The 21590-nt window shown below is 52.8% G+C and overlaps 11 protein-coding genes across 11 annotated transcripts; 7 read left to right on the forward strand and 4 right to left on the reverse strand.

Annotated features, from left to right (window-relative positions):
- Window positions 1–87: 87 nt before the first annotated feature.
- J4E85_009799 (uncharacterized protein) lies at window positions 88–684 on the forward strand (the record flags this gene model as incomplete). Its single annotated transcript, XM_051474017.1, has 2 exons — window positions 88–114; window positions 184–684. 2 exons carry the CDS (start codon window positions 88–90, stop codon window positions 682–684), a joined length of 528 nt encoding a protein of 175 aa, XP_051322094.1.
- Window positions 685–1022: 338 nt separating this feature from the next.
- On the forward strand, window positions 1023–1962 carry J4E85_009800 (uncharacterized protein; the record flags this gene model as incomplete). Its single annotated transcript, XM_051474018.1, has 2 exons — window positions 1023–1551; window positions 1604–1962. 2 exons carry the CDS (start codon window positions 1023–1025, stop codon window positions 1960–1962), a joined length of 888 nt encoding a protein of 295 aa, XP_051322095.1.
- Window positions 1963–2877: 915 nt separating this feature from the next.
- On the forward strand, window positions 2878–3915 carry J4E85_009801 (uncharacterized protein; the record flags this gene model as incomplete). Its single annotated transcript, XM_051474019.1, has 1 exon — window positions 2878–3915. The coding sequence occupies one exon, from the start codon at window positions 2878–2880 to the stop codon at window positions 3913–3915; it is 1038 nt and encodes a 345-aa protein (XP_051322096.1).
- A 117-nt stretch (window positions 3916–4032) lies between these two features.
- Window positions 4033–5522, reverse strand: J4E85_009802 (uncharacterized protein; the record flags this gene model as incomplete). The annotated part of the gene is made up of 3 exons (XM_051474020.1): window positions 4033–4083; window positions 4134–5035; window positions 5111–5522. 3 exons carry the CDS (start codon window positions 5520–5522, stop codon window positions 4033–4035), a joined length of 1365 nt encoding a protein of 454 aa, XP_051322097.1.
- Window positions 5523–5706: 184 nt separating this feature from the next.
- Window positions 5707–6839, forward strand: J4E85_009803 (uncharacterized protein; the record flags this gene model as incomplete). Its single annotated transcript, XM_051474021.1, has 3 exons — window positions 5707–5771; window positions 5834–5999; window positions 6117–6839. The coding sequence occupies 3 exons, from the start codon at window positions 5707–5709 to the stop codon at window positions 6837–6839; spliced, it is 954 nt and encodes a 317-aa protein (XP_051322098.1).
- A 600-nt stretch (window positions 6840–7439) lies between these two features.
- On the forward strand, window positions 7440–8730 carry J4E85_009804 (uncharacterized protein; the record flags this gene model as incomplete). Its single annotated transcript, XM_051474022.1, has 3 exons — window positions 7440–7575; window positions 7652–8043; window positions 8092–8730. 3 exons carry the CDS (start codon window positions 7440–7442, stop codon window positions 8728–8730), a joined length of 1167 nt encoding a protein of 388 aa, XP_051322099.1.
- Window positions 8731–9891: 1161 nt separating this feature from the next.
- J4E85_009805 (uncharacterized protein) lies at window positions 9892–11109 on the reverse strand (the record flags this gene model as incomplete). Its single annotated transcript, XM_051474023.1, has 2 exons — window positions 9892–10907; window positions 11031–11109. 2 exons carry the CDS (start codon window positions 11107–11109, stop codon window positions 9892–9894), a joined length of 1095 nt encoding a protein of 364 aa, XP_051322100.1.
- Window positions 11110–11966: 857 nt separating this feature from the next.
- On the forward strand, window positions 11967–14528 carry J4E85_009806 (uncharacterized protein; the record flags this gene model as incomplete). Its single annotated transcript, XM_051474024.1, has 2 exons — window positions 11967–13689; window positions 13729–14528. The coding sequence occupies 2 exons, from the start codon at window positions 11967–11969 to the stop codon at window positions 14526–14528; spliced, it is 2523 nt and encodes an 840-aa protein (XP_051322101.1).
- Window positions 14529–14963: 435 nt separating this feature from the next.
- On the reverse strand, window positions 14964–15302 carry J4E85_009807 (uncharacterized protein; the record flags this gene model as incomplete). Its single annotated transcript, XM_051474025.1, has 2 exons — window positions 14964–15030; window positions 15133–15302. The coding sequence occupies 2 exons, from the start codon at window positions 15300–15302 to the stop codon at window positions 14964–14966; spliced, it is 237 nt and encodes a 78-aa protein (XP_051322102.1).
- Window positions 15303–15410: 108 nt separating this feature from the next.
- Window positions 15411–15680, reverse strand: J4E85_009808 (uncharacterized protein; the record flags this gene model as incomplete). The annotated part of the gene is given in 2 exon segments (XM_051474026.1): window positions 15411–15589; window positions 15602–15680. 2 exon segments carry the CDS (start codon window positions 15678–15680, stop codon window positions 15411–15413), a joined length of 258 nt encoding a protein of 85 aa, XP_051322103.1.
- Window positions 15681–18793: 3113 nt separating this feature from the next.
- On the forward strand, window positions 18794–19740 carry J4E85_009809 (uncharacterized protein; the record flags this gene model as incomplete). Its single annotated transcript, XM_051474027.1, has 2 exons — window positions 18794–18902; window positions 18959–19740. The coding sequence occupies 2 exons, from the start codon at window positions 18794–18796 to the stop codon at window positions 19738–19740; spliced, it is 891 nt and encodes a 296-aa protein (XP_051322104.1).
- Window positions 19741–21590: the final 1850 nt, after the last annotated feature.

Consider the following 21590-nt stretch of genomic DNA (forward strand, 5'->3'; position numbering starts at 1 on the left):
CGTTATCCGAGCCCCTAAAGACACCGCAACCATCTTGGAGGACGCCAATGTGTAGGCATGGAGCCAAATCGTGTTGATACCGATAGGATGGAGGACGATGGGGAAGAGGCTGCTGTCCATGAAAGTCTTTCACTGACACCTCGTCGTACCACAACAACAACAACACTGACCAAAAGATAGCAGCAACAGCAACACTACCAAACCACATTCTCCAGTCATGCGAGCCTCCAGGATCCCGAGCGCACCATCAGTCTCGCATTTCGTCCCGCATATCACGAGGATGGCGTGAATCAGGTGAATGACTGGTTGAATTCGATCAGCAGCGCCAGCAACGATCCATACTTAACAGCCGAGACTTTCCCTGTTCCACAATACTCTGCTATACCCTCCATGTTCCAACCAGATTCTTCAACTCCCGCACCCGGTTGCGAACGCATCACCAAGGAGGCGTTTGAGCTTATCTTGGAGCAGAATACAAGATTGAGGCAGGAGCTGGAAACGGCAAACAAGGCTCGCGCGAAGGCGGAAAAGACATGCTCCGATCTGGCGGCTTGGACTTTGTGGGAGCGAGAAAGGTTGATGCGCGAGTTGGAGGAGGCCAGAGCGATACATCGTGCTTTCATCCAAGACGAGGTTGACAAGCTCATCGCCGAAGAGACAGGCCGTCTGCCTATGGATGAGTAAGGGGATGGCGATTACGCTCGAAGTTGATGTATTGTGGTTGGCATCCGCGAAGTACCTATGAGTTATGTTATCGACGTGTATATGCCAGATGGCCAGCCGTAGATCGCTCCTGTCCCCAAATATTTGCGGCAACCACATGCAGGCTGTAGCTCAACGATTAATCGTGGTTTGTTGATATGAGGAGTGATGTAAAGATTTGCTGCCTGCTTCCCGATTCGGACTCACGGTGGAACGACTTGCCCTTTCACCGCGTTGTAGCGCCGTCGTAAAAAGGACAGTGCTGGTGACCTATTACTACGCATCTCCTCAAGTCCATTACCATTGGCCGCATATACGACATGGCGGGACTTTTCTTGAAGACAATGTTGTTCGCGAACCTGGGAGCTGCACGCGCCGCTACAGGAGCGAGACCTGTCCCGCGATATCAGCCAGAGACTGAGTACGAGGCATCCAACGAAGATGAAGAGGAGGACGCGAAGACACAAGCGCACGAAGATTCCGAAGACGAAGTTGATGAAGGTACTGAGCGGGTGCCAGCAGTGGAAGATGCTAGAGGCAACGCCGATCCGCTGCGAACTCCCTCGGAAGACCGCGACCTCCGCGCGACATGGACTGCTAGCATCAACATCCTCTGGAGACGCGCCGCCGACAACGCCACCATTCTGGCCGCGCAAGCTAGAGACGCTGCACTCGATGCTATCGCGAAGGTGAGGGAGCTTGGATTTATAGGCACAGCAAGGGCAATCGGCCACTGGATGAGAATGAATCCGTGGAAGACGGCGTTGATCGTGGTGCCTCTCGTTGCACTTGCATGTACGGCGATAGCGCTCTCGGTCACAGGCTTTGGACCAGCTGGAATCGTCGCAGGTATGTGATTTCGGAGAGTATATCGTGAACATTGAATACTGACTTCTTCTAGGCAGCGCAGCCGCGGCCATGCATGCGGGTATTGGCAGCGTTGTTGCAGGTTCGGTCTTCGCAACGTGCACCAGTGCGATGATGGGTGGATACGGCGCAGCAATTATATTCGGAGGTGTCTGGGCCATATCGATTGCGTTGGTAGGCTTAGTAGCGGCCATGCGCAAGTGTTGGAAGAGTCACCATGAACGCGCTCTGGTATCCCGGAATTCGGCTACGTCAATGTCTGCATCCGAGATCGCGAGGCAAGCTGCATCCGATGCCGTCTTCTGGAGCATGGTCGCCGTAGCCTACGCGGTATATCGGTTTAAGAGCTGGTACCAAAGACGCGGAGAGGGTGCCGAAGAGGATGATGAGTGACTTGGGACAGATCGAGCCCTTCTACGTGGCGTTCCGCATTTGCCATATACCACAGGTTGCTGGATATCCGGAAGCTGTTGATAAAGGAGCAGAGATGGAGGCGGAAAAAGACCAAAAAACGTGTTAAAAGCGACTTCAAGGTAGAAAGCGGACATTGAGTGATAAAATTTGATGGTAGCTCGGTCCAGGGTCATCTTGCGTCGATACTGGAAACAATTTAGGTTCCAAGAGGCCTTGACACGCAGGAGATTCGCTGTGCTGCATCAAGCACTGTGCGAAGCTCGCAGGAGGACACGCCAGCTCTTCTCTTGATCTGTATACACATCCCAATCTCTACGGTTATTTAGCTCAGGCATTGCGACACCATAGCAGCTCTGCATCCTGTTGCATGCGTGTCAATGATCGCGAGCCGGTCTCTCGCAGGGTCGAAGCCCCGTTGGTGAAAGAAATGGCCGATGCGGCCATTCCTTGAGCTTGAAACGAAGGAAAGGAGGCCTATGAAGCACGCAGTTACGATGAGAATGTGATGAGCGGCTTGCCCAGTTTGTGGCGGTGGTCGTGAGGAGTTCAGGAGTCGTCCGAGCCGGGATAGGGCGACCCACTAGCGCTGACTAACGATGATGCAGGCCAAGATCAGCGGCGTCGTGGCAAGCCTCACCTCCTTCCTCGCCAGCAACAGACGCGTCCATCATGCCACCAGATCGTTCACGCGCCACCAACTCACAAGGTAGGCAGAAGTCATGCTCAGAGTGCGCAAAGGCAAAGCGGAAATGTGGTCTCGAACAGCCTCACTGCGCACGATGCGCCAGGCAGCACTTACCATGTGTCTACCCTCCGCAGCCTAGGTCGAAGGCTGCGATTCCGCAGAACGACAGATCTGCAACACATACTGGCTTGAGTCCATCCAATGCGCCAATGGAGATGCCAGAGATTGATGATGGCGGTCTTGCTTTCGACTTCGACCTACCTGGCATGCCAGCCGACTCCACCACCGATATCTTAGACTTCGACTTCTGCACCGCAACTGACTCCCTCGACGCGCTTACGGACATGTTCAACACACCAGCTCATCAGGAAGATCAGTTGACTTTACAAAAATCTTATACCCCAGTGAGCCAACCCTTCTCAGCAAGACACCTGTCACCCTTCGCAAAGTCCAGAGTGGAGTACTCAATCGAGCTCGTCAAACTCGCGCCAAAGATGATGGTAGAGCAATGTTGCACACCATGGGCCCACCCTTTACTTTACGAAGACCACATGCCACGATCATTACAAGACGCACACGCGGCATGTGCCCTTTATGTGACCATGAACGATAACAATGCTGAGCACGTCGCACGATTCATCACAAGTCGCGCAGAAGAGCTCATAACCACTTCTATACCCACTACGCCCATCGAGGTCCTAGCTCGCACACAGGCTCTGATGTTGTATGAGATCATGCTCATCTTTGGCGGTGACATACGACTATACGCTCGAGCTGACGCCCTGATACCGCATCTGGAAGATGTGGGTGTCGTCCTCCTACCCATCGCAGCAGAAGACCCCGAGCTTCCAGCAACTCTTCCGCTTTATCCCAGTACAGCCGCTCGCTCAGCCTGGCAGTCGTACATCTTCCGTGAGTCAGCCAGACGTACGGCCTTGGTAGCTTTCCACGTAACCGTCATATACACCCTGCTGAGCGGGCAGATGAGGTCTTGCGCGAAAGAGCTTTCTTTGAAGAACCGCGTCACGCTTTCTGCGCACTTGTGGAAGGCAACGAGCGCTTTTGACTTTGCCATGGCGTGGAATAGCAAGAGTCACTTTGTCATCAAGGAGCTGGACTTTACGGATGTCTTGAGGGGTGCGCAGCCTGAAGACCTTGATACGTTCGCTAATATGATGCTCATTGGTCTTCAAGGCATCGATGAAATACGGGGCTGGTATCATACACGAGGCGGGGCTCTCACATAGCCTACTCCAACCAGGGTAAGCGCCTGAACTGACTCATCTCAATGTCGTCCAATATCAACCAAGGGCCCATACAAGCCAAGCTCCCGATGTCAGACAACTCCAAATGAGCAAAGCTACCTAGTTCTCGCCGTCACCCAGGCCCTCCATACTGGTCCCCGGAACCGGCGTCTTATCGGAGTCAGCGAAGCCTACCAAAAGCACAATGTATAACGACTTACCTCGGGGAAGTTCCACCACCGATCCACGTTTTCGATGAACTCCTTGCCCTTCTGCTTGCCGTACTCAATGATCCAGGCCTCCTCAGACTTCGAAAGCGGGTGATGGCGCCAGGGACACTTGACGCCCATCTCACAGCGTTTCTTCGTAAGGTATGTGGTGAAGCAAAGCCCCAGGTCGTGGCGCTGCTCGGAACCGTACATTCCGGGGGCGATCTTGCCGTTGGCACCGTTGACGAAGCGCTGGGACTTGGGCTTGGCGGCATACGTGGCGAAGATGCGGTAGTCGTAGCCGCGGAGATCATGCACTGTCGGCGGGAACTCACCGTTCTCTGGATTTTGGAGGTGTGGTAGTCCTAACTTGGGCTCCTTGGCTGACTTTGCTGTGCTGGGCGTTTGGCTGGATCTGCGGTGCGTTGACTGAACTGGCCCATGCTGAGTGGTTGCAGAAGGGGATTTTGGAACTTCCTGATGGCGATACGGCTCCTCATGCCTCGGATACTCAGGCTGTGGCATCTTCCGACCGGTACTCATTCTCACCGCGGGAGCAACGTGGGCCGTCTCTAGAGCGTCGTCGTCCCAGTCCACTTCGTCCTCGACGAAGTACTCTGGACGCGAAGGCGCTTGATGATGTTGCTGCGCATCTTGAGCTTGGCCGTACGCTTGCTGGATGTGAGCTTCCAGTCGGCTGGTATCTCTCGTGCGACTGATTCGGAAAGCAGCATCTTGCCTGGGCGACCAATGCCTGCCGTCATCGCGGTCACCGTATCGGCCAGCCATAGCCTTCGCCTCATCCGCAGCAACCTCAGCATCAGTCTTGATCTGGCCAACTTGAATCTTGCAAGCACGAGCGATGTGCCCTTGCTCTCCACATCGAAAGCAGCCCTTCTTATCGGTGAAGGCGGCTGGACAATCAGCAACCCTATGCCCTTGATAGTCTTAGCAAGGAAGATTTGGGAATCTACATGTATACAACCAACCTTTCTTGTTACAAGCAAAGCACCGCTGGTACTCTGCCTTCTCCGGCTTCCGGTCCTCTCGCTGCGGCTCCACGTCGACTGGCTCCCGACGCAGCGGTGACCGCTCTCGATACCGTGCCCGCTCACCACGCCAATCTTGCTCATCTCGCGGATCTTGACGCCGGGCAGGCGAACGACTACGGTTACGATCTCGCTGTCTCACTCGTAGTTCTTCTTCCGCCCGTGCGTAATCTCGTTTTCGCACAGCTAGCTGCGGACGGCGTCGACCTTGCATTCTCTCGCTGTCCACATCGTCGGAACTTCGACCCACGTTCTCGCGTTCCCTGGGTCCACGCGGTGGGGGCTCGGACGGAGGCGGTGGAGGGTTGTTTGGACCGTACGGACCTGGTTGTGCTGCTGGCCGGTCGAACATGTTGGGTTGCCGTGACATGTCTGCGAGAGTCAGTGTAGATGGTATGTCAGGTTAGCCAAGATCAATCCAGAGGTATCAAGCTGGTTTATTGTGGATGAAGTGGAGCTTCTGTTAGGTGGGAGTAGCAAGTCTACGTGACCGTGTATTGACGCACGGGCCATGAGCGCAGTCACGCAGCGTAGTAATGACCAGCTTGCCGGCCCGTGTTGTACTCCAAGTCGTCCATCTTCAATCAGCATCCTCCAATTGGTACGTTGTGTCTCCCCGCCGTGCTCATGTTATGAATTTCGTGTACTAATGGTATCTCCTAGTGTTCTCGCGGTAATGTCGCCCAACGGTCTCGGAGGTCGTCCGCCCACCCAGTTTCTACCCCCCGCTGGTGCCTACTACGATCAATTCGACATCATTGAACTCTTCGGCCCAGACATACCTAGGAAGGGTCTTTGTAGTCACTGTCTACAGCCTGGATGCAGATGCGTCAGAGATCCCACCGGGTGCACGAACGCGTGTGGTATGTGCGGCTGTAAAGACCAGCACGCGAAGGCGGTAAGTTCTTCCCACTGTGTCAGCGATTCCATCACTAACTTGTCCCAGCTCTGCGCTATGGCGTACTGCTCGTACAGGTGGCGCAAAGACCACGGATGTACTCCAGACCCAGACGATATGATCGCGCTACGGCCCGGAATGAACCAGGTTGCAGATCTTCATGGCCTCGGGATCATACAGACCATGTCTCATGTCTCTATGGACGTCTTGCCGAACATGGACAATGCTGATGTCAAGGAATACTACGCCGGCCATACCATACAACGCAGTCATCGCATCCGTACCCGCACGCCCATCACATGGGTCAACGAGAACGGAAAGAGGAGCGCCGCTATGACAGTCAAAGTCAACCCCAATGAGGCGGTAGTAGGTCCCTCCAACGGTGTCATAATCTGTGTTCCAGACTCTCAGGTCCACGATCTACCTTTCATCGATCCTCAGCTCGCACAAGCCATCCGCCAAGTCACCGAAGAGCCTTCGTCCCATCCGCTAATGTCAATCCCGGGTCTTTGGCTCCAGCCACGAGCTCCGCCAGACAACAACATGCAGCTCCAGATCATCGCTTCTGCCAACGCTATCACCATACCTTCTTCATCTACATCGGAGAGTCTCCGCTATCCTGCTCTGTCCCCTACGGCTAGCCTACAACTGCACTACGAGAAGCTGCTGCATGAGCCCGACCAGCGAGAGCTTCAATACATCGCTGAGAGTAAGGACAAGGACAGGATGATCAGGACGCTTAAGGCCAAGCTTGGATGGTCGTTGGAGTAGACGCAATGATCGGAGATGATGAATACGTTGCCGCATTGATGGAATGTTTGGATTAGATACTGGTAGGCCGGTGAGGCGTGGAGCGACACGACACTTGATGGTTTACTGAGCTTCATGTAAAAGCATGATGAGAAACAGCAGAGGTTTGGTGTCTTCGGATTCACGGGCTAAACACAAGATACTTTCGCACTACCAGGTAATCCTACGCACAATTTGGTACTGTACATATTGTGCTTGGGATTGAGTCTGCTCTTTAGGTTCAAACGTGATCGAGACATGTTTAGAGAAGATACATTAGTGCCCATGGTAGAAGAGTGCACCTCATGCAAGAATAAATTCTAGAGCCTACATTAACGCTAGGTCATCTATCTTGCAGGCTTTTATGTTAATGTGGGCTGCAGGCCTGTCAAGCTTTCTTCGTGGTTGTCTTAAGTGGCTTAGGTAATGTCACGGCCACGTGCTCCCGGGTCACAGCCGTGCCTTCCTATCTGGATAACTAGGTGAGAGCAACACGCCAAGCCGAGACGCGTCGCCGTCAACAAACAGCCAAACACTCGACTTACCCATGCACACAGACATCACCCACCCAAACACTTCGCGATGGCCAATCTTTACCTGATGCAAGCCTTGTACGCCCCGAAGCCGCCTCATTCTACCCCTAGTCCTGCTGTTTCTGCGCTCGACGGCATGCAGCGACAACAGACGCAGTCTGCAACCCCCGAGCAAGCCATACATGGTGAGCGCCTCAGAATGATGGAAGTTGAAGGTAGGAACCCAAAAAAGCTGTTTTCCACCCTACTGACCCATAGCAGAACCACCTGAACCCGACTCGGAGGCCACTGCGCGCTGGAAACCGACTGGTGCCAATGTTCAGTCAGTCGGCATCAAGAGCGAGCTCCCGAGCTCCGACGCTGCGGACAGATTCTTGGAATCGCTCCCGTCTTTTCCTGGCAACATCGCTGTCACGCCTTCTTCACCCTCGTCTATGACACTGCCTGACGGCCTCACGTACCCAATTGAGCGATACCTACCACCTGCGGGACCATACTACGACCAGAATGCTCTCCTTCCCGTCTTTGGCCCGATGTTCTTCAAGTACAAACCCTGTATGATCTGTTGGACCTGCCACCCCGCCGCAGGTTATTCGACCACGTCTTGCGGGAAGGTATGCAAGGTCTGCGGAACCCGCCGCCACCCTGACGAGGTAAGTACTATTGTGAATGCGCAGTAGCACTGCTGACATAGACGCTAGAGCTGTTCCCTATTCTACTGTAATAGAGACTGGTATCGCCAGCAGGAGATTCCATGCGGTCCCAACACCCTTCGAGATCGACAAATCCGTCCGGACAAACAAGAGCTCGCCGTCCTCTCTTATATCGGTGTCATGTATCTTGCACGCGGTCCAAACAACACTGTTCTTGTGAACCCAAGGCATCCGATCGTTCAAAACTTCTACAAGGACAAGCCAAGGTCGAAGGCACTGATGCGGAAGATATTCGAAGCGGAACCGAGGCATCACTCGGCGTCCATTCCATCGCGCCGTGGGCCAACGCTCGTGGCGAACGCCCCTCAGCAGCAACCCCTCCCGCCGCCGATGGGCTCATACACCATACCGATAAGATCCGTGGACAACAGCCTCGACCCGCGTCTCCAGGGTCGCACGTCATATGGTGCGCCCGGCCAACTGGCGCTTCCGCAGCCCGATACCGCCAGCAACAGCAGCGAAACCCCGACTGACCCAGAAGACATCGAAAAGAAGCTTCAGGATCAGGAGGTCGAGAATCTGAACTTGAGAATGCAGGCAGTTGTGAAGGATCGTGAGATTCGGAAGCTCAGGGCAGAGCTCGAGCAGCTGCGTGCTCAAGCTGCTGACACTGGTGGCGCATACTAGAGCATTAGCAAGTAGCCTGGCTCGCAGGCTACTATGTGCGGCTGGGTCGGCGATGATCGTGGAAGGATGTGCGTGTATGTATAGGAAGGCAAATGTGCCCAGTCATTTGAGACTACATGAGTATCAAAATGAGAGTTTGTAACATTCTAAAGCGATGTAGACTTCTGGATGATATTTATGGACATGGGACGTGATGTCGTGAGGCGCGCCGGTGCAGCGAATTGCGAAAGTGGAGGTGGGATGACTAATCTAGCGGCAAACTTCCATCCCCGATCTTCCGACGACGCGTCTTCATCACTCTTTCCACACGCTCGTCCAGCCGTACATCGCAATGCATCGCAGCAGCCACGCACCATCACAACCACGCACGTCAATGACATTCCACCATACCGTCGCAGCACCAGACTTTACATCGACGAGAATGATCACATGAACTACGAATGTGCAGGTGGCCGGTAGCCCGTTCCGACTGTCGCAATCACGGATTGTGCGCAGGCAGCTTCACGTTGCGCGCAGATATCGATCGTTGCCTGAACTTCTCAAGGGCAACAATCCCTGTAACTCACTGTACCCCACATTATATTGCTTACATTTCTAGAGTTTTCCATCGTGTGACACAGGACATGTAACACCTTCTGGGACTGGCCCCTCGGGGCTTTACCAGCTTGCTCCAACGGATTCGTAGCCGGGTGAGTGACCATTAACGAGGTCGCTCACGTGGGCGAGCATCTATCAGCGCACGATTTCTTCTTTTTGCCCTTTCTTTTTTGCTTTTCTTAGCGCAGTCACCTTCACCGCGATCTTTTGCACATCATGTTCACGCGTGCAGGCTTACAACTTTGGAGCCTCTCTCTTCGTCGTCAAGTAGTCTCGCAACTTCCCCGCGCTATACGCGGTAATTACTTTTGTACTGTATCAATTGCTACGACACGCAGATAATAGTTTCAGAGTAGAGCAGTTCCAGCAGAGGTATCATACTCGTATACCTTAATCAGTGTGCATGTGGCGTGTATGTATGGTAGAGCTACAGTAGATGTTTGATTCTGCTCTAAAGGTATTGTAGCGAGAATCAACGCTGCAGGTATCTAACTCACGAAAGCGATGGCACATCGCCTCAAGTACCACTCATCCCTCCAATTCATCGCCGCAATCGACCACTCCTCATGTCCTGGGCCGCTTCGCGCCCGTGGAACCGCCGCCACCAATCAACTCCGCAATGCGAGCATCTTTCGCAATCAGCTCAATACGAGCTTGCTCGAGAGCTTCAGCTAGGCGCCTATTCTCGGCTTGTAAGAAGCGGATCTGCTCAGACTCATGCGCGAACTCCTGAACAGAGGTGCTCGCTTCTGCAGTGCCATCGCCAGACTCATGTGTGACTGGTTGGTCGGCGATGGAAGCGATTTCACCACCAAGTACCTCCTCCTCTTCCACCGCCACGCGTCGAGCCAAAAGGCGGGGATCGCGAGTGGGGTCTACGCTGTGGGTGGACTCCGAATTCGAAGGCCCAACACCTTCTGCGGCTTGACTGGAATGCCGCTTGGGAACGCCTGACCTTGACCGCTTCTGAAGCCCTTTTGGCTTAGGCCAGACAATTCTCGCCGGCGAATATTGCGGCATCGAGGTTTTTCGGTAAAGCTCTCGCACGAGCGGATGATTGTCCTTCAGGACAACAGGGTCCGTAAGCTTCTTGAAGCTGTGCACGACGCTGGCGGCGACAAGATATACCAACTCCCTTACGCTGGGACGTACGCGCATTGTCTTGATCACATTGTAGCCCCGAGCCCTCCACCAAGCCATCGTCGCGTATATTTGACCACAAGTCTGTCCGGGATGGTCATTTTTCTTGCAAACCTGACACTTCTTCCTACACTTCTTGTGGGTATCTTCATGTTTGGCCCCCCAACAAACAATGCACACGCTTATCTCGCCGTTGGCGTGCACATCGAACATGGCTTCGCCGAAATGGCTCCCGAGGGTATACTCGTCGTAGTACGGTCCAGATGGCGGCAGGCAGTTTTCTATTGGTGCCTTCAGACCCTTCACCGGACCAATGGGCTTGAAGACATTGGGCTCCGTCTCTACTCGCACGCTGCACAGCTGTAATTCGCGTTCGGTTGGAAGGTCGTCTTCGAATACAATGTCAGCTAACCTGATCAAGAGAGGGAAGGCGTGTGACCCTGGCGCATACGAGGTCGTCGCACCCCGTCATGCAGCCACCGCAGGATGCTTGAAGGGTATCGCGCTTGCTCATGACGTCGAGGTCGGTCACATGAAAGTACGATGTAGACTTATACTCACACTCAACTCCACCATCTGTCCGCCTTGCTGTCTCCGAGGGTGCGTTCCGTCGCGGGTCAGGATCGCTATCGCGGCGGCCATACACGGAAGTGATGTCGCGCTGTTCCGACATCGCGTCAATACTGGACGAAAGAGGTCGCGGCTTGAGCGTGGAAAGACGAAGTGTGGGTGGTGTTCGATGCGGACGGTCCGGTAGAGGATGGGTGGGAGGTGTTGGGCAACGTGCGACTATGGCGCGAGACTTTCATATCACGAATTAGCGTCACGCGCAGAAACTTTCGACTTGTCTCTTTCACTATCTGATCAACTTCGAGACGATGCGGGTCAGCACACTGGTCGAGCAATCGAACGAAGCCGCCGCACCTCCGTCACCAAGATAGGGTCGCGACGAAAGCCGGACAAAGGTCACAGCAAGGAGATCGTATTGCGGCGGGTGTCCCGACATCCACATCAAGACGGGGTTGCGTAAGTCATTATTTCGATGTATATCGAAAAGCTTCGTGATCACTGTCGGCGAATACAGCAATGCCGACATATGATCTTTCGAATGGATCTCGGTATTGCGACTGCGAGGACGCGCACAATGACGGCTCGCCTATCACCATCATACAGACTTCCAGTTGGGGCCTCGACATCACATGAACACCTACGCTTCTCTCGAAACATGGCTCATGTGCTAGGGTCAGCAAGAGACTGGACCGCACAACTATTTCTCAGCATTGTTCTAGCCAATGTCCGCACCCACACTGCGTATTGGCTTCGTTCCCGTTCTGAGTACGTATCCTAAGTCACTGGCAAATGACGCACTGACGCTATCGAGATCGGGCTAGACCGACTGCGCGGTTTCTGCCTGGACCCTTTAACCGCTGCCTTCACTTTCTGTCTCTTCGCCTTAGCCATCCTCATCAACACGTCAAGCCGACTTTTGGACGTTGGATATGGCGCCGCGCAACCAGCCAGACGGACCTCACGGGCCAGCGGCGGCCCTCAAACCGGAGCGATCGAATGACGAGGTCTTTCTCGACCAATTTGCGGACAGTCCTGGCGGAGGCACGAAGTTGTACAAATTCTTCCAATCCTATCCCGCGATTGACTACTTTCCTTCGTTTCGCGAAGTAGAGCGTCTCGCTCAACACAAGGTCAACGAGATATTTGGGGCTTTTGAGGATGTGCGTTACATTCTTGAGCGACACGAAGATACTATTCGCAAGAGGTGGTGCAAGAAGAGTACCACGAAGAAGAAGAAACTTCTCCTCACGGCAAAGCCGGGCATGGCAAGCGAGCATCGACCTGATATTGCGGCGGAGCTTGCAGCGACCACAATGACCACAATCTCTGACCTTGAAGATGAGCTTTTTTTCGTTTCTGTCTGTACAGCAAGAAACAGCGAAGCCTGCCTGGTGCCGTTCCTCAATCTAGAAGACCTTCTCCATCCAGGGAGCTTTCTTACATTGCTCAACTCTCGCGGTCGCAACCCAATCGAGACCTTCAGTCACACGGAACTACACCACTGTCCAAGCGCGTGGTGGCCAGATTCGGCCCTCCTCCCATATTTACAGAGATTCACGATGGTCTTCGCTGGACGTAACACACGAAACACCTACGGTCGTATTCAGCGCTGGAGAGACTCCAATGACGCTTGGAGGTCTATCTACAAAGGCCAAGCAGTTCATCCAGGCAATGGGCTTCAGATCCTTTGTATACAGGAGATCATCTACACATTCTTGCAGCGATGCTGTCATCTCTTAGTCGGTGATCTCTTAGCTGATGGGAAAGGACAACAGGCACAGCATCCCAACATACCGCCGACAGTCCCCGTAGTAGATGACACACTCAACTACACTAATCGGGCAGAGGTTTCACTGATGACTCCATATGGTATTCCGGGGCAATTGGACTTCGGCCGCTTACGCAGCTTGATCAGCTCTAAGGTTGGCGAGCTTGAGGACCATATCTGGGCTTTGCGAGAAGACCCTGGCTATTTCAGTGAAGTCTTTCATGACTACGAGAGGCACATTGTTGAGTACAGTGTCTTCATCGATGGTAATGGAAACGCTGCACTGAAGGAGCAGCCTGATGCCGTCCCCGGTCTTATTCTTCGCAATCTCATAACTGATCCCTATTGTGCCTTGTTCTACTGGCATAGATGTTTACACCTTCTGGATCGCCTGGAGTCTACTGCACTACGACACAGCTTCAAGTTCGACTCGCACGAAGAACTGCCAGTAGATTATCGCGAAGACCTTTTGAGACTTTGGACGGTTCTCAATGCAATCCAAACCGATCTCCACGAGTGTTTCAGACAACACGTTCTAGCCACACCAACAATGAGAACCTACATTTCCAAGACAGCAGAAGACCCGGATAGTCGGAACTATGCATTCGAGTTTGAGATGTCGCAAGCAAAGGGGGATCCAGTCACCATCCGTTTCCTCGAAGTACTATCTCGAATCATCGTCCCACCCGACCCACCCAGGCATGGGTTCGTAGCAGAGTTGGACGACATTGAGAGACTTATCATCAAGGATCCTGCCGCGAAAGGTCTTCTGTCACCGTTTGTGTGGGCTGATTTCTCCCAAATGTCTGTCTCATCCGAATGCATTCAACGGATCCGGTTCTACCAGCCATGGTCAATGCAGCTCGAGTATGAGATGATATATCGTAAGCTAGAATTGGGGTTGGAATTTGCCATTTTTACAGGGAGATGGAGACCTGTATGCACCATGCGAAGTTTTGAGGATGTTGCTTTGAAGCGTATGGCAGATCCTTCAAACGGGAAATTCCACTATCCGATCACTGAGAGACGTAGCTGCGCCACGACATATGCTCTACGCCTAGCGGAAGAGAATCTTGATGACTTCTGGAAGACTGCCGACTCGTTCTGCAGGAAGTTGACGGGATCAAGCTTCCCGGATTTACTAGAGCGGGATATCAGCCACGGTCGGTCTCTACGGCGCACTGCACTGTGGACTGAGCCGTCCGCCCGAAAGGAAGTCACAAGACTCCACGAGAGTCACAGCGAGTCTTTCCACCAGTACACTTACAAACCGCTTCTCTCCGAGTCCTACCGGGGGGCGGAGGCGCTGACGTCGGTCAAAAGAAAGGTCAAGACTCGCGGCACCGTCGACTTGGCGAGAGCTGAAGGCAACGATGCTCCGGATCCTACAGACCAAACAACTCTTCCAATAGGCGTGACTGTCGACAAGCGCTCTCATCTGGTCTTCAAGACCCTGTTCTTCTCTCCTTCCGCAAGAGACGTACCAGGCGAAGTCTCATGGAAGGACTTCGTTCACGCTATGGTCCAGCGTGGCTTTGAAGCTGAGAAGCTCCACGGTTCGTCATGGCGCTTCACACCAACGACTTTGGGTGCAGAGCGGGCGATCCAGTTCCATGCTCCACACGGCGCGCTCAGCAAACTACCTTTGACATGGGCGAGGCGGTACGGCAGGAGACTCGAGAGGGAGTATGGGTGGACAGGTGAGATGTTTACTCTTGCCTAGGCTTGAGAGCGCGCATTGGATCGATGTTTGGCTATCTGGATGACACGCATGACGTAGCGCTGAAGCTGCGTTTGGAATGTCGTATGACTAGATGGCTCAGCGAGAGATACACGTTGGAGGACATGAGATGCGATATCACGATGAGAAAAAGGATGCGCTGCCGGAACGACTTCGTGTGCAAGAATAGCAAGAAAGGAGCTAGCATACATGCTCCACACCAAGTAGTCAAACTCAATGGCCGCCAATACCACATGTCAGATCCGTCCTGTTCCTCCCACTTCCTGTCATCCCAGGAGCTACATGCTTGCTTCAGCTTGACGCTATGTATCCACAGTCCCATAACATCCTTCCTTCAAACTCCACTCAGCAGGCAAAGAGCAGGTCTCGTTTCAAACCAACGCTTTGACAAAGACCTTGCTCTCTCGTCTTCCCCCTTCACATGCCCGGCTCATAATGATCACCACCAGTCGACACCTTCCCGCGGCGCTCCCCTTGGCGAATCCTGGTAAGTACACGTCTTCTGTATCTCGGTTTCATCCGATTGTAGATAGCCAAAGCCGCGATGTCATCGTCGTCAAATGCCGCCAGGACCCTCCTATCGTACCCCTTGTCAGTCCTGTTTTTCCAACTGCGCTTGGCGTGCTCGTAATCAGTCTCGACGAAGCTTAAGTCATGGCGTGGCCAGACCGCAACGGCTTTGGCAATCGCCGCAAGGGTCTTCTGCTCGTCCCATCCGGTGTAGTCGATGCCTGTAGCTTCTGCGGCTTTGGACATGGCTATTGGGAGGAAATGTTCGAAGCGCGCAAGGAGTGCTTTGTCTTGAGTATGATGCGTTGGAAGGCTTCGTTCGCGTGAATCGGGGTAGTCGTCACTGTACTCGTATTAGTGAGCCTGGTCGGCTTGAGGAGCGATGGTCGCTTTCATGTCAGTGTCTGCGGTCTCTGTCTTGATGAAGGGCATAAGCTCGGCATTTGAAACATCAAGTGCGGCTTCGATGTCAGTATCTTCGGTCTCCGCCTTGATGAAAGGCAAAAGCTCGGCATCTGACGCATCGAGTGCAGCTTCGAGAGGACCGTATAGCGCATCCAACCCGGACACGAAGTCATTGAATGCCAAGCTTTGCTCCTTGAGAGGAGATCGCGCGAAAGCCATCATGTCTGACGCAGAGCGGGAGCTTGATGGTGGCGTTGAACAGTATTTCATTGTTCTCATCCAAAAATTTAACATCGACTAGCGCTCTTGGCGCGCAAACAGAGTTGTTCAAGTTTTCCCATCCGTTGCCATGAACACAATGATCACGTGATTCCGCGGGACGCTAAGCGCACAGTCCGCGCCTTCCTACTCTTCTGCCCCGCGATGACAGATCTGCTCGGATTTCTCTCCAGTCATCAACAAGTGAGTGAAGAAGTCCTATTGTTGCGGCATTCTACTGACACATAGCAGATGTATCTACAAAGACATGATGATCCTCAATTCCAGTACCAATATCCCATTGGACCACTGCCTCAACACCCACTTGCGAACTACACAGTCCCACAACCTCGACAGAATATACCGCTTCGGCAGTATCCGCTGCATCCGCAGCAACGTCTACCTCAACAACCACAATACACACCACTGCGACAGTGTCTCGCGGCACCTCAACATGCTCCAGCACTTCAACAACACTATGTGTCGCAGCCGCACTATCCTGCGCCACTACTGGAGAGCTTTACGCCACCAACAATTTTCCATGCGCCATCGACACAGTATTATTCGCACCAACCGCAGTTCCTACCGCCAGCGCAGAGCAATCTACCACCTGAACAACACGCGCAGCTACCACACCATCTTTATATCCCACCAGTGCAACGTGCTGCGCCTCCACCTCAGTGCGATCCACCGCAACCGTACAACTCTGGCCCACAACAGCAGCACTATGCACCCCAGCAATCACACTATCAACCACAACAGCAATGGGTCCCACCACCTCAGCCGGCCTACCCGCAACAATCGCAGCTTCATCACAATGTGCCGCATGTCGGACCAGGATACGTGCCACCTCAGGCTGCGCCACTCTATGACATCGCGAAGCCGCCACTTACACCATTTGCGCCAACTTGTCAAACAGAACGCGGCTTGCAATCGCAACAAGGCCCGCCAGCATCGTTTTCACAACCGCGGTTCTCTCAACAAATCTCTGGCGCACCGGCAGTCTCAAATGGATACGCGGATCATCCACCACAGCCGCGAACTCCAAATGCTCTGGTAATATCAAGATCGTCGGCAGCCGAGTACCAATCGATTGTATCGCAGGCTTCCAATTTGGACATGAGCTCGAACGATCAGATCGCTACCGAGGTCCAACGGGGAGAGATATGCAGCAGCCCACCAATACTGCCAGTTCGTATCGCACCCGAACAGACTCGTGCCGGTAATGCGCCTATGAGTACAGTCGACGCATCGAGGACATCCACGCCAAAGACAAATTCAGAATATTTGGCGTTGAACGAGGATGACAGTTGCTGTCCATATGTTTCAGAAGTCTCTTCCGGAAGTCTTCTAAACAAGGATCAAATTCCTCTGGGAGTTCTACAATGGGAGGCATCGATGGCCGCTCAAGCGCGAGCAAAGAAGGTCGCCCAAGCGAGAATCAGCTCAACTGGTAAACTCGGCACGCTGCCTCCTCCCCGAGATGAGTACTTTGATACAGTTCCTTGGAGAACGTCACATCGGCCAGTGATGCCACATCACGTTTACCCCAAAAACAGAGACGGATCGCGCAATTCCGGATTGCTTTGGGCCGCGCGGTACCTTTGTAGCAAGTCCAATCAGTTGGGGCTTTGTTGGTATACATTCGGCACCCCGAGTAGCTGCCCCCTTGGTGCCTCCTGCCGATGGGACCACAGTTTACCATGGACAACTCTCGAATTCCTCATCACCAGCGGGCGAATCTCTGTGCAGCTTGCTCGCCAATTCATGGCAAATTGGAACACAAATGAACATTCAGATCTACATCCAGTGGTCATATCCCGCATGGAAGCGATTACATTAGGTCTTGGTGAGCGCCTTGAACCAAAGGTACTACCCAGCCAACGTGCAAACTCACGGTCATGGGACGATACCCGCTGAGCATTACTCTCGTGCAACAAGGTCCTCCTTTTCTCTTCATGCTGACCTCGTCTCGCCATTTCGCTAGACTGTTAAACCCCTGTCTCGTCATGTTTTTTTTCTCGCGTCTTCAATATGCGCTTTTCCATGCGTCTTGCATTTTCTGATGGCCGTACTGCTTCCAGTACGGTATTTCATATTCTCATCTGTGGTCAGATTCGGTCTGATGATGTTCTTGGGCTATACATAATCGCGTATAGCTTTTTAGGTCTCTGGTAAGCAACGCTACTTACCGTGACTTGCCATTCGGCTGTAACTTGGGTATGGTATTGCTCGTGCTTTTACTGTTCTTTGACCCTGGCTATACCTCAAGGTATGGTGTTGCTTGATCTTCCATTCTCCTGGCTATGCAATAACGCATAGTGTTTGTTTGATATCCTGACGGCGTGCGACATCTCCGCGCTTTTGCCATCGACTGCCATGCGAACGGGTGATTGAAGTTGAATCACACTTTTTGTGACAGCAAGAGGCTTGGAAAGATGGCTCCTGTTCTGTTTGATGTCGGTTTGACTTCGTTACGTGGTAGCATTGCCGCTAGGTGGGCGTGCATTCGCCGGAGCATATGTTCACTCCGCTGCAGTTCCCCGCAGTTCAATCAAGGTCTCACTGGCTCTTACTGCACGATTTTATCCTGTGTTCATCCTCAAAGCACTACTAAGACTTCAGAAACTATTGTTCAGAGCTCTTTTCTCATTCAATACATCGTATTTGAGCTCATCTAGTCGGTGTTGCAAGCAACGGTATATGTTTATATATATATGGATAAGTATGAGGTTATCTCGAGTGTGAACTCAATCGCCGCGTTGACAGGCCATCATAGTTTGATGAGTGGCTGCCCTAGCACTTGATGCTACGTATATCTATCGAGAACACAGCGCTATCACGATACGCACTTTTCGCGATGCGGTATGAACTGATGATGACTCGACTTAGCTAGCTTCTGGGTATTGGGCTCACCATCATGGGATGGACCAAACGGGCATGGTGACGCGCCACGCTAAGCGCACGGTTCTCGCACAGTCTGTAAACGCCCGTCGAGCTCAGCCTTTTTTTCTTTACTCACACACAAGAATACAAAATACACAATGACCCATAAAAGAAGACACGAATTCAATATGAACAAGAAGAACCGCGACCGCTCAAACAGCATCGAGGACGCAGATTGCGATATCAAAATCAACCACAACAACCCAGAACGACACCCCAATCACGTCAGACAGCGAGGTCAGAAACTTGCACCACCAGCTTCAAGAGATAGGCTAAAATCTGACCGGATGCAGGGAATTCAATAGAGAATGACGACGATTCCGACGATGGCCGATACCGACCAGAAGACATCGATAGTATCTATCTTGAAGACTACGATACCTGCTTGTACGATAGCAACGGCGACTGCTATCGTTACGAAGCCGTTATGCCAAGCTCTAAGACTACAGATCCCGATGCCTCTCTCGTACCCACAAAGACCCAGGGTGTTCTCTCGACCGAAACCGCAGCAGAAGTAATTCAAGGAAAGCTGGAGAGTGAGATCGAGACGCTTGACATTCGTCATTCGGCGTCATGGATCGAAGGGAAAGAACAAGCAAAAGGCAGCTGCAACATAGTATCGCTCCAGTCACCACCATGGACTACAAATCTCCCTGCGAAGAGACCGTGGCATGAGTACGGTCTCACACCCGGAGGCTTCCCACGGCACGGCCGACTCTCGCCTTGGCTCTACCTTTGCGATCACACCTGCGATCTGAGCTTGTGCGACATCACCTTCCGGTTACCCTATACTTGTCCGCTCGGTTCAGGCTGTCGCTGGAGACACGAGATTCTCTGGGACGAGCTGAGCTTCCTTATCACCAGCGGTCGACTCACCCTCCGACGCGCTCGTATTATGATCGCGAATTGGCAGTCATCTGCGTCGATGTCTGATGACTCTGACGCTTGGAACCGCATGAACGCGATAATCGACCGTCTGCAGTACCTTGAGGCGCCAGCTATACTTAGATACACATATCCGTATCTGTTCCCCGTCCGGGACTCTCACGCTCTCTTCGAGAGACTGAGCGACTGATAGCGCGTTGAATGAGAGGCCATAACAAACTCAATCAGAATGCAGCGCAAAGCTCTTTCTTTCATTACATACGATCATCGGCCTGGCTGGCAAGCAGCGCACCCAAGCACTTTTCGCTTGCTGAACGCCGCACTTGCCGACATGGGACATGAAACCTTTTCGCGCCGAAGCGCCGGAACTCAAAGCCTTTCTGACCATGCGAGACCTTTTCCATCCTGACCGCCTCTGGCAGTGGTCTCTAGCACCTGCCATACTATCCGCTTCTTGCACACTCGCTGCTCTGAAGCCTCACTTCCGCAACGGATGTAGCTCATTCCACGCCCGTTGGATCTTTGCACTTAGCTATGGTCCTTGGGTGTGTGGAAGTCGACATCGTGGGATCTGGTGCTGTTTTGATCGCTTTTGAGATCTGATAGTTGCCGTGATCGTGCGATGCACCAACCATGAGCCATTGCCTGATACGCATCGGTCTTGCGCTTTTTCACCTGTAGACGAATCCGTTGCCTGATACCAATCGGCCTAGCGCTCTACTTCAGTGTCAAGTCGATCTGCTGTGCTCGCATAGCTTGATTGTAGACGCATTAGTTGATGAGGGAAAGAGGTGAGGGTGTACGACTAGAATGGTCAAGATCATCACAGCATATAAAGTACACCAGTAGCAGTACCACACCTCGTGCATTCTCTTCCTTCTTCCCTTGTCTTCGGTCGCATCGTACTATCTAACCCATGAGTCGTACACGATGCCTGCCAGCGCCACACGAATATATCATTCCGATCTTCACACGCGTTCGGCATCGTCACCGCCAACATCTGTGATGTGGAACAGCAACATGATATCCCACTTCTCCTTGAAGATAGTAACCTTATCAACAGTCTTGTGACCTAGTCCCTTCCTATGCTGTATGAGGAGGTAGGCGACCCCGGAACCATTCGGTGAGCCTAATAATGCATTGAATTCCACTGAGCCTGCGCTGTATGTTGTCCCCGGCCATTCTTTTACAGCAAGTCTGCCCTGTAACGATAGATAGGTAACGCCAAAGCGCGTGACATCGTTGAGGACGTTGTGTCGAAGTACGTAACGTAGGTTTGACTTCTCGTTGGCTTTCGACAGCCATTGGAGATACGCTACATCCGACCAGTGTTTCAATTTCGGGATAACTGAGTAGCATCGTGCGCACTCTTCAATCATGGCTCGGGCTGTGTAGTTGTCATACGCCACTATAATTCCATCCGAGGGGTTGATGACTTGGCAAAACAACGCTTCAGTTGCTGCACAGCCTTGACCACCCACCGCTTTCGGGTCCTCGCGTTGGTGGCCGACGCAAAAATTGGGTCCTTCATTCTCATCAAACTCCCCATTTAGTCCAATGAGCCACAGAATGTCGCAGAACCATTCCTTTGCGGTATCTGGGTACGTAAATTCGTCCTCTTCGTATCCCCATTTCTGGAGATCTTGCACAGCTGTGAATACACTTTCAGTCGATTCTGATGGTTCTGCGATCATCAGTTTAGATAGCCGGGCGCCTTTTACAACCAGCCTCTCGAACTTTTGGCTGACGCGCCACCAATCAACTTGCTGCGCATCGTTCGAGCTACCCGTGTCTACTTTTAGCGACACCGCAAGCTCCTCAAACGGTGATAAGTTTGGATGCGCGGCTGGAGCTGGGCTCAGATCTTCCACCGGACGAGTTTGAGGATTTGACGTCATCTTTTGAAGGAGTCTGTGGAACATGTCGGGATGGAAATAAGGTGGCGCTCGGGTGTGATGAGTAGAACTGGCATACTGGAGCGATTGTATACCAAGCGGACGCTGTGACGAGCTACATTTGTTCACGAACAACTGTGAAACA

This window comes from Alternaria conjuncta, assembly GCF_024043145.1.
Source record: "Alternaria conjuncta strain BMP 0040 chromosome Unknown scaffold_19, whole genome shotgun sequence".
NCBI lineage: Eukaryota > Fungi > Ascomycota > Dothideomycetes > Pleosporales > Pleosporaceae > Alternaria > Alternaria conjuncta.